General features: G+C 41.6%; 1 protein-coding gene across 4 annotated transcripts; it reads right to left on the reverse strand.

Annotated features, from left to right (window-relative positions):
* Window positions 1-1,478: 1,478 nt before the first annotated feature.
* On the reverse strand, window positions 1,479-16,404 carry si:ch211-232b12.5 (zinc fingers and homeoboxes protein 3). 4 transcript variants are annotated; one of them, XM_042090552.1, is made up of 3 exons: window positions 13,946-14,166; window positions 4,419-8,032; window positions 1,479-1,561 (listed from the first exon to the last, which is right to left on the reverse strand). In XM_042090552.1, exons 2-3 carry the CDS (start codon window positions 7,829-7,831, stop codon window positions 1,528-1,530), a joined length of 3,447 nt encoding a protein of 1,148 aa, XP_041946486.1. In that variant the 5' UTR covers window positions 7,832-8,032; window positions 13,946-14,166; the 3' UTR covers window positions 1,479-1,527. The 4 variants fall into 4 exon arrangements, with proteins under 4 accessions (XP_041946486.1, XP_041946488.1, XP_041946490.1 ...); XM_042090554.1 differs by lacking the exon at window positions 13,946-14,166 and adding an exon at window positions 16,330-16,404 and having other exon boundaries at window positions 1,491-1,561; XM_042090556.1 differs by lacking the exon at window positions 13,946-14,166 and adding an exon at window positions 15,157-15,209 and having other exon boundaries at window positions 1,491-1,561.
* Between the last annotated feature and the right edge of the window lie 766 nt (window positions 16,405-17,170).

Below are 17,170 nucleotides of genomic sequence, written 5' to 3' on the forward strand. Positions count from 1 at the left end.
TCAAAATAAGATCTTAAGGGTTAGTGTAACTCTATCTGAATGACAAATGTTAATAAAAAACTGAATTATTTGCATTTACTTAAAAGTACACTTGGAGATGAATACACATAATGTACTGGTGGTGTGTGCGTGTCAAAGAAATTCAGCCCAAGTTTGCTGTATTCCATTTATTCTGTAAAGATCTTGAATGTGTAGAAAGGGTAATACAACTGTGATTGTAGTATGTGAGTTCTCAGTCAAAAGTGATCAGGATAATACTGTAAGCCCAGATTAATCTTTGCTATTGTTCAGAGAGACCAGACTTGACCACATTCAATACTAATGCATACACCAGAAAGGGATGTGTCCACTCTCTCTTTGGGATGGTTTAGCACCTTTCTTAACACATAGCAGCTTGTTTAGAGATGCAGGATAGTTGCATTCACATTGTTTAAATCAACATCGAATTGTCAGCAAACACAGAAGTCCATTCAGCAGAGCTCTTCATTTGGCTGTCTAGCTAGGATTTCTTTCTTTTTTTTTCCAAGTCCACCATTTCAAGTTCTGCATCATATTAGTCTTTCTTTCTCTTTTAATTAGATTAAACATATTCAACATTTCAACTGTTTTTTTTTTTAATACAGAAGTTTTTAGTACCTTTCTGAAAAATACAGCAGCAGACTCCCCGGCAGGGATTTCTAGCCATTAATTTATAGACACCTTATAGGGTCTTTGCAGCACAGTTGCTGTGGAGTCAGTCACTGTAAAACAGGGAATGGGTGGGCAGAGTATTAAGGCAACGTTTACATGTGAAACAACTCAGAAGTGTGCAGCAGACACCACTAAAGCAGTCAAATATGACTTAAGCCTCTTTTTTTACGTTTTACCTCTAGTTTAAAAAAAGTTTTTTTTTTTTTTTTTTTTTTGCTTTTAGCCGCTGTGAGATTTTTATTTTTTTTTCACTAACAATTATAGAGCTTAACATAAAATACAGACTCACTCTTATCTGGAATTACAGTGATAACAGGAGAAATACATTTAAAAATCCTTTACGGATATAGTACAATTCAAGGCAGTGCTGAAGTACTGATAACTAAAAAATAAAAGGTAAGAAATATCACAATGTCACAACGACACCTTCTTGTCCAGTCATTAAAAAAAAACAACAACAAAACAACCCTTATCAATAGTGCAGTTTCAGACATGGTTCACCACAGTCCCCCCAAAGAGGTGGGTTTATCTTTCCATATTCCTCCCTCCCTCCATCCATCCTTCTGGTCCTTCTGTGGGCTTCTCTCTCTTTCTCTGTCTTGCGCACGCGTGCACGTGCTCTCTTTCTCTCGTACATTCTTCTTCTACGTATCCCTCCCATCCGGCGGGGGGGTCTCATACTGCCTTCACAGACTAATTACAATCACGTGTGCTGTCATAACGAAAAACGAACCCACAATGGTTAACAGTAAACCCCCCGTCCCCTTCTCCCTCCCACTCCCCCTTTGCACCCCTCCCACCCCCAGGCTCCTGTTCAGCTTCCGCTGCCTGCAGTCATCACACCTTCAGCAGTTCCCTCCTCAGACTGTCCCTGGGCACAAACAAACACAAACGGCCATCAGACCTCATTGATATATATATAAAAAAAACACACACAAAGTATAAAACCCTAAATGCCAAGTGAAACATCTCTGCAAGGCCTCAAACAGTTGGTTGCCTCCTCATTTGCACAATTTTAAATATAATCCCCTGGAGCCATGACATTTTCACCATAAACAATTTTCATGATTTATTCACATATATTATCACGCGCTCTGAATCTATAATTCAACGGCCCGAGCCCCATCAGAGCTAAATATAGCTCCTTAACACAGACCTCTGATTGTCTGAGCATGCAATGCTATACAAGTATTTTGTTCTCCTCTCCCTTTCTGCTGTGCTCTATTTTTGACAGATCACAAGATATTACCTGCCATAGAGACTAGTTGACATTTTATTTGCGTGTTTTATTCTATCACAGTTCTTTGACTCTCTGAAGAAGAAAAAAAGTTGAAGACAAGTGTGTGATCTAAGATAAATAGAAAGTGGTGAAGAGGAAAAACAGAAGCCCTCTTATTATTTTGTTAAATGCTGGTCAAACGAATCATAAGGACCATTTCAAACTAAAATAGGCTAATTTTACAGAGGCCTGTGTTTGGGCTTTGACTGATTTGTTATCTGAATCTGACTGTAACTGTAGTAGTGTCATACTTGTTTATGGAATGTTTACAATCTAAGGCCAGTGGAATAGTCCATTGCTGGCAGACAGACACACGCCATGGTGCCAAGTAAGTATGAGAGAACTTGCGGTTTGGTATCAAAAAGAAAAAGAAAAAAACACTTATAACTTATAATGATAATATGACATCATCAAAAGACAGAGAATATTCTTGGGGAGAAACATTGGAATGTTTACTTCAGTCTATCTGCTATTCATCCAAGCATCACCAGGAGGAGGACTCTTGGCTGCATTAATCACGGTTCATCTCTGACACTTTCGACTGTTTTATGTTCTGAGCAGAAAAAAGAATCTGGCTCTGAGGACACATCATCCTCACGCTCAGAAACAAACACATTTTTTTTTTCATGTGACCCCAGAAACCAATGAAACATTCAAAATAAGCCACATCTATTTAGATTATGTTGTGGAGAAGGCCATAAAATTAAACATATCCCAAATCAGAAAGTTGTATCTTGCCTTCAGCTGTATTTGTTGAAATACTGCTATCGCTACTACTATAAAAAATAACTATCAAACATATAATTATATAACATTTATATACTTCCTCATATGTATTTTAAGTTAAAAACAAACTCCTCTGTTTTTGTCTGAGGCCTCAGCTTCTGATTTTAAGATATACAGTAACATAACAGTTCTGGATAAACCAACAGTAAGAACAAGTAGGCTAAATCCTCAAAGCATGTACAATCCATGACTTCTCTACTTGAAGATATTATTTACAGGTGGTACTTTTATTAGATACCTTGAACTGAAATAAACAATGCACAGGTGCCCTGACTGTATCTCTTGGTATTGTCCAGCAACAGGGAAGTTAGACACTGGTGCCAGTGTCTGGTAGAAACCCAACCTCAACCAACCTTTATAGCACAAACAGAAAACTGATATCTGGTAGACTGATAATGATAATACAATAGAATATAGATATCCTACTTTACCCTTATTTCAGTTCTAGTTCCTGCTAGAAAAAACTCAGCATAATAGATTTAAGTTTATTTGTTGTTTCTACTGCTGTGACGATGAAACATTTAATGGGCCCCAATTGTTTCACATGAATAAGCATGTCTATTGTGTCACATTTTTTGTTGCCAAGTTTCTATTTTTGTTGTTCTTATTACAGGGCTGGTACCTCTTTGAATTGTTAAAAACACACAGGAAAGACAAAGAAGTTAACTTGATTGGCACTTCTGATTAGGGCTGTCACTTTTGTGAAAAAAATCCTGTTAGATTCTTGAGACATAATTGTTCATTGAATCGATTGTAAAATCGATTTTTCATGTCTAAAGACGTTTCAATTTTCAACGCCAAATATAGGACAATCCACGAACAACTAACAGGCATTAGGACGAACGTAAAGGGGGCGCTTGAAGACGCACAATGGCGTGAAGTTTCGTGCACAATGACAAACAGGAGTGCAACATTCTCGAAAAACAATAAGCAGAGTGGACTGCCATAACATGAAAAACATTACTGCAGGCTTCAACGTGGCTGTGTTTACAATTAGAAATGTCAAACAAATTTCGCCTACGTAGAATTCACGACTGCACAGTTTGCATACCGCTTTGTCCTTCTCCATAGTTTGATATACCCAAACCCCGAAGTGCTTCCATATAGAACTCCTCAAGTTATTAGGGCCTATCACTCGTATCTCTCATGTAGCACAGGTTGATCGCGTTGTCCTCAATTATTTGGTAAAACACCAGCAGCACAGCAGCCGATTGAAAAAGCTGTTTCCGGTGCGTAAAATTGGTGGGAATTTTCTTTTTAGCTTTCGCAATGCTTACTGCACTTCGGAATTCTTTGTTATTTTTCTGCTTGTTCCTGAGTTTTGTTACATCTATCTTTTTCATTTGTTTAATTCGTTTAAAATTAAGAGTGTACATATTTGGTTAAAATCGATTCCCTATTTTAGTTTTCGAAACTTGTGTTGGTTGGTCCAATCGATTGTGCAATCGATTTTCGAACGTAAAGTGACAGCCCTACTTCTGATGCACAAACAACAACCCATTTTGAAGAGTGAAAGAGAAAAAAATGTGTGAACCCAAAAATGTGCTAATTTATTAGCTGTAGTGCCTAGGAGGTAAGTTTGCACCAGCGATTTAATCGCACATTATCATAGTTATCTACTGCTAAAGCTTTATTTTGTTGGGAACACACTTGTGGGACTCACCTAGACTGTTTGTCTTGGGCCTGGTGCTCCCTAAAACTCTGACTGTCGATAGGCTGCTGGTGCTCTTCCCCCTTGATCGCCCATGTATCCTGCATTGGTGTGGCCACTCTTGTCACGTCATAAGCCTCATCCCTCCCATCTAGGCCTTCTGGATCTCCAGACTTCAGTAGGGAGGACAAGTACCTCTGTGGGCCCTCCAGCACACAAGCTTGCTCCCGTTCGAGACTATCGCATCCGGCCAAACTCCTGGACAGATCCTGCACCATGAAACTGGTCTGGTCATCCCTAGGAGTCCCTGTGTGACCTTTCATGTTGTTTCTCTCCTCCTCTGTGAACCACACTCTAGCCTCCGCCACTGTGCTCTGGTAAGTGTCAAGCCATGGTAGTTGTCCATTCTTGTGGATTCGACGACTGTCACTGAACCAGCGCACTACCTCTGACTTATGGAGTCCTGTGACCATGACCAGCTCATCCAACTGCTGGTTGTTTGGCCATGGGGTGCTGGCAAAGGTCCTTCGAAGAAGGTGCATTTGATCAGGGGTTATCCTGTCAGAAAGAAGGGAGGAGGATGGTGATGACATCATTTTCGAAATGTCCGATTCCTGCTCGGGTGACATGACCGTCAGCCCATGTTTGGCCTCTGGATCGGCTACCTTGAGCATCTTTAGGTTAATCTTGATGGGGTTGACTTTTGGCTCAGGGCTTCCACTTTTGCACTCTGATTGTTCCTCATCCATTGTGTACAGTTCCTTCATTGATAGTCTCTGGCTTGTGACCTGTGATTTGAACTGACCATCCTCCTTGGTTAAAGTGGGTGGAGAGTGGAGAGCCCTGTCACCCTCGTCTTTCTTGTTCTTCTCATCTTGTCTCTGACAAGCCTCCCTCTTTCGCCTCTCAGAGAACCAGCTGTGGATCTCTCGACGGGTCATCTTGGTCTCTGCTCGAAGTCTGTCCACTTCAGCCTCATTTGGCTGAGGATCCTGACAGAAACTCTCCTCTAAGGCAATCAGCTGCAGTGGGTCACGCTCTTTGTAGCTAACAGCAGTGAAATCTGGGGAAGGTAGTCGGGGCACTTTATGTGGAGTAGCTGATACAGGATCTTGTTGCTTCAGCAGTGTAGGAGGAGAGGGGCTCAAGGTGGGCTGGCTGTTTGGGCCGTTTCTCAACACTGGGTTATCTGCAAGGTCCAGTGGGAGAATGGCAGAACTTGGCAGTGGAACATCATCAAAAGGCATCTCCAGAGAAGAGTGTGATCCTTTCATGTTGCGGTCATGGTAACGCCTGTCACTGAACCACTTGCGAACCTCTCTCATTGTTAGCCCAGTGGCAGCCATGAGTTTTTCCACCTCGTTCTGGTCCGGGAACTGGCAGTTGGCATAGCTCTTTTTCAGTGCTTCCAGCTGTTCCTGGGACTTCTTAGCTTTACCAAGAGAGGAGTCAAGGGAGCTACAAGGTTGGGTGGGGAAGTGCAACAGAACTGGTGGTGTCTCTACCATTCCACTTTCATTGCTGGTGAGGGGGGAAGTGTTTGTGTTCTCAGAGCTGAACTTGCTGGTGTGGTTTGAGATATCACTATCTTCAGTATTGCTAGTTCTCAATGGGCTGGTGCTAGTGTTGCTATCACTGTTAGATATGCTGGCATTGCTGTTTTCGTTGGTGTGGCCGGGGCTCTTGCTTTGGCTACCGATGCCTCCATTAGCGTTAGGGTTGCAGCTTGTAGCTTTGCTGGTGGGGCTAGTGTTTTGGATACAAAAGGTGTTGCTGACAAAGTTGCTATAAATGCTGTTCAAGGCACTGGTACTGCCATTGCTGGAAGTGATGCTTAGACTTGAGCTGTTACTGATTGTTGGTTTGTGATAATCATTGACACTACAAACAACAGCTAAGCTGCTAATATTGTCTTTGCTTAAGCTGCTAACTCCAGCCTCACTCTCAGGCAGCTTGGTGTTTGAATATCCAGCCTGTCGGTGAGCAGATGCGTGACTGATGTTGCTGCTGATGATGCTGCTGCTCCGGCCGCTACTTGAAAAATTGCTGCTCACAGCTTCAAGTATTGCACTGGTGGCAGCTCTGGGCTGTAGATGTGCTGTTGTTCTGACCACTGACTGGGGCTTTGCTGGAGGCCGTGGGATCACATTGGACTGAGTGACTATGACCCCTGGCTTCCACCTTCCAATGACACCTTGTGGTGCCAGGGGGGCACGGCAGTTTGGCCCCACAGCGGCTGACTGGGTGGCCGTTCTGTGTTGGGGGATGCTGTAGTGGGGCTGCTGTTTCTGTGAACCTTCAGATGTTGCCTGGAAAACTGTGTTAAACATCCTTCTCCGGGTGTCTTCAATCTCCTCTGGGGACCAGCTAATACCTTGCTTTAGACGCTGAGCAGTGAACCACAGCTTGATTTGTTCCTCAGGGAAATCAGACACCACGGTCAGGTAACAGAGCTCAGCTTTGGTAGGGTAGGGAAACTTGCTGAAGGATGTCTTCAGGAAGCTGCTGCAGTCCATGGCAGCATCATAGGCAGGGATACTGCTTAGAGGAATCATTACCTTGGGGAGGTTGTTGTTTGGATCAGAGGGAGGAAAGGCGTTGAGTGGGAGAGACGAATTTGGAGGATTGACTGGAGTGGTAAATGATGGTCGTATGGGACCTCTGTTCTGCAATTTCAGACTAGGAAGTGCACCTGCTCCACTGACAATTTGCATGGCAGATGAGATAGGGGGCCTCCCAAGGGATCCATTAAGTGCTGTGGTCTGTATATGTGCCAACACAGTGGGGTCTCTGATCTCCACAACTTGGTCACTGTTTGGGTTAACCCTGTACACCTCCCCAGAGTGGGAAACCTTAATCTTCATGTGCTCCTCCATTGTCTTGGTCATCTTCATGGAAGATGTCTTGGTGGTGATGGAAATCCCACAGTCACCAGGGTTTTCTTTTGCCCCCAGAAGCAAGTTCTGTTCTACAACAGTTAACCCACCTTTCTTTGAGACTCGGAGGGAGGTGCTCAAGGAGCTCCCGGCTAAACCAGTTCCAGGGTGTGTCTTTGCATTATGTAAGATTAGGGCCTCGAAGCATGATGCTGAGACCCCACAATTCTGGCAGTGGAAGCTTGGCTGTGCCCGGAAGTCCATGTGGTGGCTGTCCAGATGGTCGAGGAACGGCGTCAGGTCTCTGGTCTCAAATCCACAGGGTGGGCAGCTGTATGCTGCTTCTGTGGTGGCAGGGTTCTTCCAGGTGACATTGCCCTGCTTTCTGGGAGGGGCATGTATTTCCTCCTCCTCTCCAGAGATGCTGAGAATGCTGTCTTCGGGAATTGTGGGTAGGAGCTCCGGCAGGCAGCCCAGTATAATCTCCTCTCTGTGTTTGCTTTTGGATGGGATCATGCAAGGGATTGTGGACTTCCTTTTGCTGGCCATGGCTGTACATGGATGGCCAGAGGGGGTTGTGCTGATGGGAGATGGGTTCACTGTTGGGACTTATGACTGGTTTTGGATAACTGTAGTGAGTGAGTGGACTTCCGTTTCACGAGCCTGCCATGGTATGGTGGCTATTACTCGTTCATCTTAAAATTTTGGAACTGCTTCCATCTGATACACGATCAGCCACTCATTGGAAACCTGTGTGATGAAAACATTACATTATATGATAACTCTGCATACTCTATTTAAATATTTCAGAATTATAATAATTATATTTGCATTAGTGTTCAACTTTGCTAAGCTGTTTGCAATTTTTCTTGTTAAGTAAAATTCAGCATTTTTAACATTGTATTTTTGCTTAGTAAATATAAAACAATCTACCTGAAGGTCATTATCTGTCAACAGTGGTATTTAACATTCAAACTGAAGATCCTACAAGTCTCACCAATTTAAGAAAATATTTCCAATAAGCTAGCCAAAGGCTGTGGAGCAACAGTGAGCTTGTGCTGAGTGAAGTGTGCATTGTGTCTTACAGAAGTAATGCATAACATGTATCTTTTGGAATAGATATCCTGTTTTCTAGTTTCACATTAACCTCCAGCTTATGATATATCACACTAGCAACACTTTCTTATATATCACACCTTCTCATGTGTGCAACATTAAGTTTAAAATATGTCAGATGCACTGTCATATACACAATTTGGACAAACAATAATTTCAATGTGAGACATTTTAAAGTTATTTCTTCATTTACTTCAAACAGTCAAACAAAGCATAGTGCACAGCAAGTCTTCCACAGCTCTGACAACCTTGCTTGTGCCACCAAATGCAAAATTTTACTGTACTTTATTGCCTTAGTGTAAAGCAGTTGGGTCTTGTCAGGATAAGGTTCATCTGCAGTTCAAAATGTTCCGCCTGTTCTGTTTTAACAATTATGTAAATACCTTGTAATGATTGTTACTCTGGGCAATTTACCATATGCAGCCCAGATTATGAGAGGAGCATAAAATATGAAAGTGAAGGAAGCACAGTATGTCTGAGATTCTCTTTCCCTACTTTCTCTTCCCTTACCCTCTTACCTATTCTATTCCTATTGGATTGAACATCTCTCCCTCTAGTACAATTTCACTCTGTTATCATATTAGACTGCAAGAATGTGTTCTGCAAGGCAATGGCGCTAACTGTACGTCTGAGCTTATCTGATCAACTGACCGCCCAAGCTTGATTGACGTAGGTTAGTCTTGGTTAAACGTACTGCTGTTCAATAAAGGCTTCAATACATGAAGTTCAGGTGCGGGAGAGAATTCATCAGATATACAGTGTGGCCTCCACATATTTCCCTCACTGTGGTCTGCTGCATTGTAAATAAAAGATGAAACCATTCCAGAATTAAAAACCCCAAGTGACGGCCTGGAGTACACTGTGCTCCCAGACGGACTGTGACGTCTCTTTTTTTCTCATGACGGCTGCCTTCCTGCCAAAAAAAAAAAAAAAACACAGACCAAAAAAAAAATCTAGGTCACCAGCATCTTAGGCTGTAATCCCGGCCCTCTGCATCCAGACACAGGCATTTGCTGAATGTACAGCCAGTGGAGGGGTCATGATGCATTTCATCAGAGCTCAGTTAACCCCTTATGGGGACCTTAAAAGCCTCTTCACTGCCACCAAACCGGGATTAGCCATTTGCCGCTAAAATGATGTATGATGTTAATTTTTCATCCATTAATACCCCTGGCTGGCATAACAACAGTGTCTCTATGCAGCACGACCTTTAAAAATGTCACATGCGATAACAAATGCTCGACCGTCGTTATTTCAAAATCTAACTAGTGAGATGAGCGACCAGAGGTAGAATTTCACTACAAAACTGTCCATACAATACTATCACATCAACAATATCATGATATGATTGAAATGGCATTGGCATTTATGAACCAAGCGAAAAGCAAGACTCTCTCTGCTTTGGCAGTCAAGAGAAGAAGATGAACACCGAAATACCCACAAAGACATATGCTGTCCTGGCGACTGTCCTTGCCAAGAATCCAACTCTTTGCACAGTTATAGAATCCACCACTCGACAAGTGGAGGATAGTTAAAAATGTTACATAAAAAGCAGGTCAGTCATCAAAGAATGGGAAGCTTTATCAGCCCATTGGACAGGACACAAGACAAGCTCTCCAGACAGGGAGACACTGAAAAGGGTGCTTTCAAAAGCATGGCCTCGTGTTTCAGCTGTGGGGTGGACCGGGTCATCCGCGACAAAAAACCTTCCCCAGTCACCATGTGTCCTGATACAGCTCACACCTCATTGCAGAACTGAAACCCTTTTAACCTTCTCACAAACTGGGATGCTGCAAACCAAAGATGGGAATACGTATCCACAGGTACACACAAATATAAACTTGGCCCTTTTTGAATTCTGTACAAAATGGCCCTGTGACTAAAATAATTTTATTTATCAGCCAGTTTAAACAGAAAACTAGGAAGAGAAAAACATTCCAGGAAACGGTAATAATAAACGTCTAACATTTATGCATTGCATTCCAGTGTTTCAATGTTATTTGAGGGCCCTGGATATTTCAAAAAACAGCACAGCTGATAACTGTCTCTATTCCATATTTCTCAACACATACACACACACACATTGTCTGTTTTTATTTTTGCCTTACCTTGTGTGCATGTGTGTGCGTGTGTTTTAGAGAGGGGGGGGGGGGTATATAATCATATAATCATTTCCCCCATTATTGTCTAGGAAAAAGGCTTTCAAGAGAATTCTTTATATTTAGTTGGATGCACCAAGCACCTTAATGAGCCTACAGTGTCACAGAGGGCCCAGACAAAAACTGCCCTGCCGTGACCACCTCTGTCAGCATAGCAGCGCTGTGTCAAAAATGCCAACTGAGGGGCTAGCTGTTACCTTGCTCCCCATTTGTTCTTTGTTTTGTTTTAATTTTCTCTGTGAAAACACTTGAGCAATATTCGTACACATGCGTTGCTATCATGTGTCTGTCTGCGCATATGCGTGCTCATGGGTAATCCAAGAAATATTTGTGTGTCCACATTAATTATGAAAAGATGTGAGCCACATTGAGACATCCTTCTACCATTTACCGTCATTAAAGGACATGTCTCATTAGCAGAATGCTAACAAAGCAGGTCTTTGAAGCGCCTTCAGCTGTCTGTCCTTGGTCAACCTGTATGTGGATATTTGTGAGTGAGTGAGTGTGTCAGTTGGTGAGGGTGTGTGTGTGTGTGTGTGTGTGTGTGTGTGAGCTGTAGGTTGTCCCCTCTTTGCCCCCCCTTACCTCTGTGACTACCGCATGGTCTGCAGGGAGACCAGTCAGCAATGCCACTCATGTGTTAAGATTGCCATAGCAACCCCTACTCCTTGCCTACACACACACACACACACACACACACACTCAAGACAAGATGCCCTACCCCTCCCAATAACACACACATACACACACATTCAGCCCCCCACCTCTCTTACTCACACTCACTTGCGCTCTCTCACTCACTCTCTCACACACACACACACACACACACACACACACACACACACACACACACACACACACACTCCAAGGGAACACCTCTTGTGCCCTACCGCAGACACAGTTTCACAGGGTTTTGTGGAGCAGTCTTTGTGTAAACCCTCATTCTGACTAGTCGGTACCAAATGCCCTTTTTCATCGCTCCATTTCACTCCCTTCATTATTTCGTTTTGATTGGAGTGTTCGAGAAATGCATGCAATTTTTAATGGCATATGGGGTCTTCCGAAAGACTACGAGCACATTGAATTAGGCATAAAAAGGGCCTGATGGCGATGTAGCGCTGACATTTTTGACCGCCTGGCCACTTATGTATTGACAATTTCCTTATGTGGTAGGAATCACGTTACTCCACCCATAAAAAAAATCTGGGGTAAAATTAGATATTCTTGTGGTATGTATAAAACACATACACAGGGACAAAAATTTGGTTTAACAAGCAGTAGCAGCAAGCTGTTGACAGCCTGTTAAAGGGGGAAAAAATGCTGAAAAATCCAAGTGTCCTATGCATTGTCCAGTCGAAGTCAAAATGGTTGATGTCAATGCCTCATGCTAACAGCCAGCTTGGTGCGAATACCAGCATCCTCTCACTTGACCAGACCCTTCATTGCGACGGGACACTCCTGCCAATTGAGATCACATGTCTATTTCAACTCCGCTAACTATAAATGCCTGGCAAAGGACAGCCATAGGGTTTCATTGAGGATTTGACAACAGACTCAACTCAAACTCTGAGGCAAAAACTGTAAATCAAAGCAATCAGATACAACAGGATGTTTATAGCACTCAGTAACACAGTTGTGACCACTGACGATGGGGAGGTGGGGGAGGCCAAGATGAAGAATAGACCAGAACCACCACCCACCTCCCAACAATATGATTTGTATTTTTGTAAAGGACTGAGGAAAATTATATAGCAATGTTGAGCAGTGCTTTGAAATAGATCTGGTTGGCATTAGCCTGTTTCTCTTCTCTGAATGCAAGGAATGTAACATACTCAAACTCCAAATCATGACCATATGAACAGACCACTGGCAAAAAAAGAGAGTATTGCATTCTAGTACAGAAGATCTTGAACACAAAATTGGACTGTTACAGTATTTTGTAACAGAAAAAATGTCCACTACCCTAAATGTTACCAATGGCAACTGTTTGGCACAGAGACCCTCCTGTCCAGTCTTGTTTTGCAAGAATACAGATACTCATTGGCCTCAGCTCTGACCAGAGCTGTTCACTGTCCCTAATTGCAAAGATTTGCGATGAAAGGCAATATGGCTGGCCTGATTAAAACAGTTCAGAGGAGCCAGGAGGATGTCCATTCTCTGATGTTTCCATCATGGGAATTGACATTCACGAACAGATACAACACTGAACAAATTCACAGGCTATTTGTCAACCTCAGCCTCTTAAAAGTATGGGGTTTATTTTGGAGGATTGAAGAGCATCAATAGTCATGCCAACAGCCAGATATACATTATATAATTTAGCCAAGTATTGTTCATGGCATTTAACACATGTAACGTTTACCACATGCTCCCCATATAGGCTGCTGCGTCTTGAGATATGTAGGCATATTATAATTTTATGGGAGCCTAGTTTTTTGTAATTAGCCCACATTCTGTATATTAATGCGGATCAACCAAGCGACCCCTTTCACGACTAAATGCCCTTGCTTACCAAACGCAAGTGAACTGAACAGTTATCCTGCCGAAAATCTCATTGGCTGACTGAATATTTGGAATAATGTGCCTCTTCTCGGAAACAGAGGTGGAACTCGTGACAATGCAGACCTGGTTTCAGAAACCTACAGATTACTCTAAAAGGCGAAAGCTACGAAAAACCGGTGTTTACCCTATGGGTTCAAGGCAGGTTTGTAAGAGTACTTGCGAATAAAAATCATAACAATACGTCCCAAAGTTGTAGGTATCACTCAAATACCTGATTCATGATAACACCCCGCTACAGATAGTGAGTTAGACTACCGATAGACTATACGATTTGGCACCACCTAAAATAATTAAGGACCTACAAGCCATTTTGCACTTTCATTACTGTACTCTTCCTTGAATGATACGTTGTTACTCAACACTTACCTTCCAAGGAGAACGACCAATGGTGCTTTGAAATAACGACTCGCCATATGAACCCTCAGCATTTATGATATATTCTAACCTCTGAAAAGACACGTTGTAGCGTGCGAGTAGGCAAATTAGAACCAGATAGAATGTTGAGTAAATTCTCGAGAATCTAACAAACTGGTGAGTTAACCCTTTCACTCCAGAATACCTATCCGGAAAACGCTTGCAGCGGAGCATGCCGGATAGTTAGTCTTATCGAGATGGGTACTGTCGATTCCCAAAAATTTAAGTCAGCACTCCCCATCTACTGTCGCCATTTTATACATTGGCGACTTCATGTAAACTGCCCTGACTGCTGCTCCGCATAGGAGTAGAATAGCTAGCAATGACAGCTTTAAGTAAAGCAACTTTGGGAAGGCAAAGCTAAACCGAATACATAGGCAACGTCTTGAAGTAACAAGTTAAAGTTTCCTACCTTATAGCTCGTCCGGTAAGAAGAAATGGAAATCCGTTATTAATACAGAAATGAATAACATTAGATTAGCTCTGGTCGGTGTCTCCGACTAGGAGGAGGGGCCGAGACCTCTCCTCAGCTGAACCCGGTGAACTGACGTGAACCCGTCAGTGACCACAGCAAGGTACATCAACTCCCTATGGCACACTGTTTATGTCGGAGAGACACGGACGGCGAAATGGGAACGGAAAAAATATACAGTGTGTGGTCCAAACGAGCACGTGATTCAGAGCGTCACCCAAACCCAAAAACCCTTTCCCCTTGCCTAAGCGTAGCCTAAACGCAATGGACACATTAGACATACTTTTGCCGGCATTTTGAGGAGGTTTGAGGTTTCAGGCTACCAAAAATACCCATGTCGTCCAAACAGAGGAGCCCAATTCTGTCAGGTGTCGGTTCAGATAGTGAACTTATCGAGAAATATAGTTTGAATGACGACTATTGCTATAAGTAGATTGGTTGATTGTTCCCTCTCATTTCTTTCTGAACCAACAAGTTTCATATATTTCAAATCTATTCAAATGTTGATATTGCGTGGCGTGTGTGAACTTGTCTTATTTATACAACTTAGCCCAGAGTATATTTCATTAACTGGTTAGACCAAGGCCTGTTGTCCTAATAGGGAGGGTTAAGTTGTAGGTTGGCACTGAAATCAGAATGTTCAGACATGGAAATATAGGCTCCAGCTGTAGGCTGGGCTTTCAGAGCAAAACATCTCCCCCGAAGAAAAAACGACTGCCAGAGTCTATAATGCCAACACACAGGCCTTCATAAATCTCCATATCATAGCCGATCTTATGCGTAAAAGGCGTGCGTAAAAGGTGTAACAAAATGTCAATAGCAACCATGTAACTACATTGTAACAAGGATGGATTTTTATATGGTATTTTAGTTTTCTTTGACATGAATTGAACACTATACACGTTATGTTTACATATGTCTCTGAATGATCACTTCAAAACAAATGATACAGAATTATCCTGTGATATCATCATATCATCTATAAAATTGCCATCATACACAGAATGTATAATGTAGCCCTATACAGGGACAAGGCCTATTCTACAAACTAGGCCACATATGGCGTCTACCAGGAATATGCTAAAATGTGGGTTAGTCACAAATATCTCCCAAATATCATTGTCATATCTCAAGCACATCTGTATACTGACCTGTTATAATCCATTGGGAGCCATTATATGTACAGGTAAAACCTAAGGATTACCTGAGGATTAAATAATGAAATGGCATTTGCAATCTGGTGTTACCACTGAATAGCAAAGCTTATATTTAATCAGAAAGGGATCATTTCAATCATGAATTTGTATTCATGTTAAAACATTGTCATAATTTTCACAATACAGTTCAGATATATATTCTGCATAATTATATACTCAACTCTTTCATATTATTGAGCAGATGATTTATTTTTAAACCCCATATGCATCATGAAGGAAAATAACATTTTGTTCAGTCTTTCTTTTTCTGATGCCTACGGCAGTTAGTGAAAAGCCTCCCGCTTCAATCACACACCTGACTTAGACAGTTGACAGAGTTGACCTATTGGTGGTGATGCTTTTGAAATCAAGACAGGTGAATGGTGGAGGAAATGCAAAAACAATCCTCACAGATGTGTTTGTGTCTAACAGTCCTCAAAATATTGTCTTGTGTCATTTAGACATGTGAAGGATTTTCATTTCTGCTTTGTCTGCTTTCTCTTTGTCAGTGAGGGGAGTTAATCATTTAGCTTAACAAGAATATTGAGGAAAGTAGTGCTTTATAAACAATTAGCTACCATATACACAGCAGCAACAACTAAATATTCTGATACTTTTTTTGATTTCACATATTGAATGTGTCTTTCTAAATATTTTCACAGGGATTTAATTCAATCCAATTTAGGATAAAAGCTGACATAGTGAAAGAGCAACACATTCTATGATGCTCATGAGGTCAACATAATGATTCATGATTTTCCTGCATATAACCTAATTAACCCAAATGTAATATTGTTTCATTGTCTGGGTCTGTGTTTTATGTCACTGTTGATGATTTAAAACTGGTCATTTAAAACTATTTGAGCTCTATAGAAACTACCATGACTGGCATTACCATTGTATATCAATGTACAACACTGTTATAATATCTCCTTGAATGAATTTTTGGGAGGGTGATGAACATGATCATATAATACTTTTGTGCATATTATATAATATAATGGATTTTAACAGCAAAAAATATCAACAAAGAAAGGGATTAAATTAAATAAAACATACAACACATTTATTAGCAATTGTTTTGTGTTCTTCTGGGCCTTTCTAAAAACAATATTTAGTGATACCTACCTTGGCTCAGAAGAGTACAGACTGCAACTCTGGAGTCTCCCTGGCCTGCCTTGGAATCATGAGTAGCCAAACAAAAATGTAGATAATATACTGTCATCACAGGAAAGGAAGCCAACAACTGTTGTGTGTGAAAGGGAAGGGGCAGGGCATGTCCTTAAGTTGATTTTTAACCCTTTATCTCCTGGCAAACTATACACTTGCACATAATAGTGCTCCCACAACAGCTATTCAGTGAGTGTATCAAAATGTTTGCTGATCAAATTTAAATTACCTGATGTATTATGTAAATACGCATTTGTCAGACAAATGTAACCAAAGTCACCAATGAGGCACCAAGAAGAGCAACAATATGCAGATAGAAATCCGGATGCTGTGTTTCCAAAAAATACAAAGGCATAATGATACTGGTTTAGTGCCACCCACTCTTAAAATTCTTGAAGTTGAGGTTTGGTTTGGCACAATTTGGTTCCACAGTCAAAGTGTACTGACATATTAGATAGCTCTGTTTCGAGTCATATCATACATGTAAACTTGTGACTTTACTGAAGCTCTGAGCATTTCATTAATGGTGAAGAAGACTGAGGTGGAATGTGAAATTATATGATCAATTTTATTCACTGTTAGCAGCACATGCATCACTCATAACCAAATCTTGATCCAACTTTGACCTACACAAGTGAATATAAATCTATATCAGCTTTACCAGACCTATCCTAGGGAACTTGTAAATGCTTGGCTATGCGACATGTACATAAATTCCCCAGCACTGGCGTGGCCGTTGGACACCACTACTGAAACACGTCATTTTTTAAATTTGGTTTGTGTCTCCTACTTTAAATAA

This window comes from Alosa sapidissima, chromosome 4 (assembly GCF_018492685.1).
Source record: "Alosa sapidissima isolate fAloSap1 chromosome 4, fAloSap1.pri, whole genome shotgun sequence".
NCBI lineage: Eukaryota > Metazoa > Chordata > Actinopteri > Clupeiformes > Clupeidae > Alosa > Alosa sapidissima.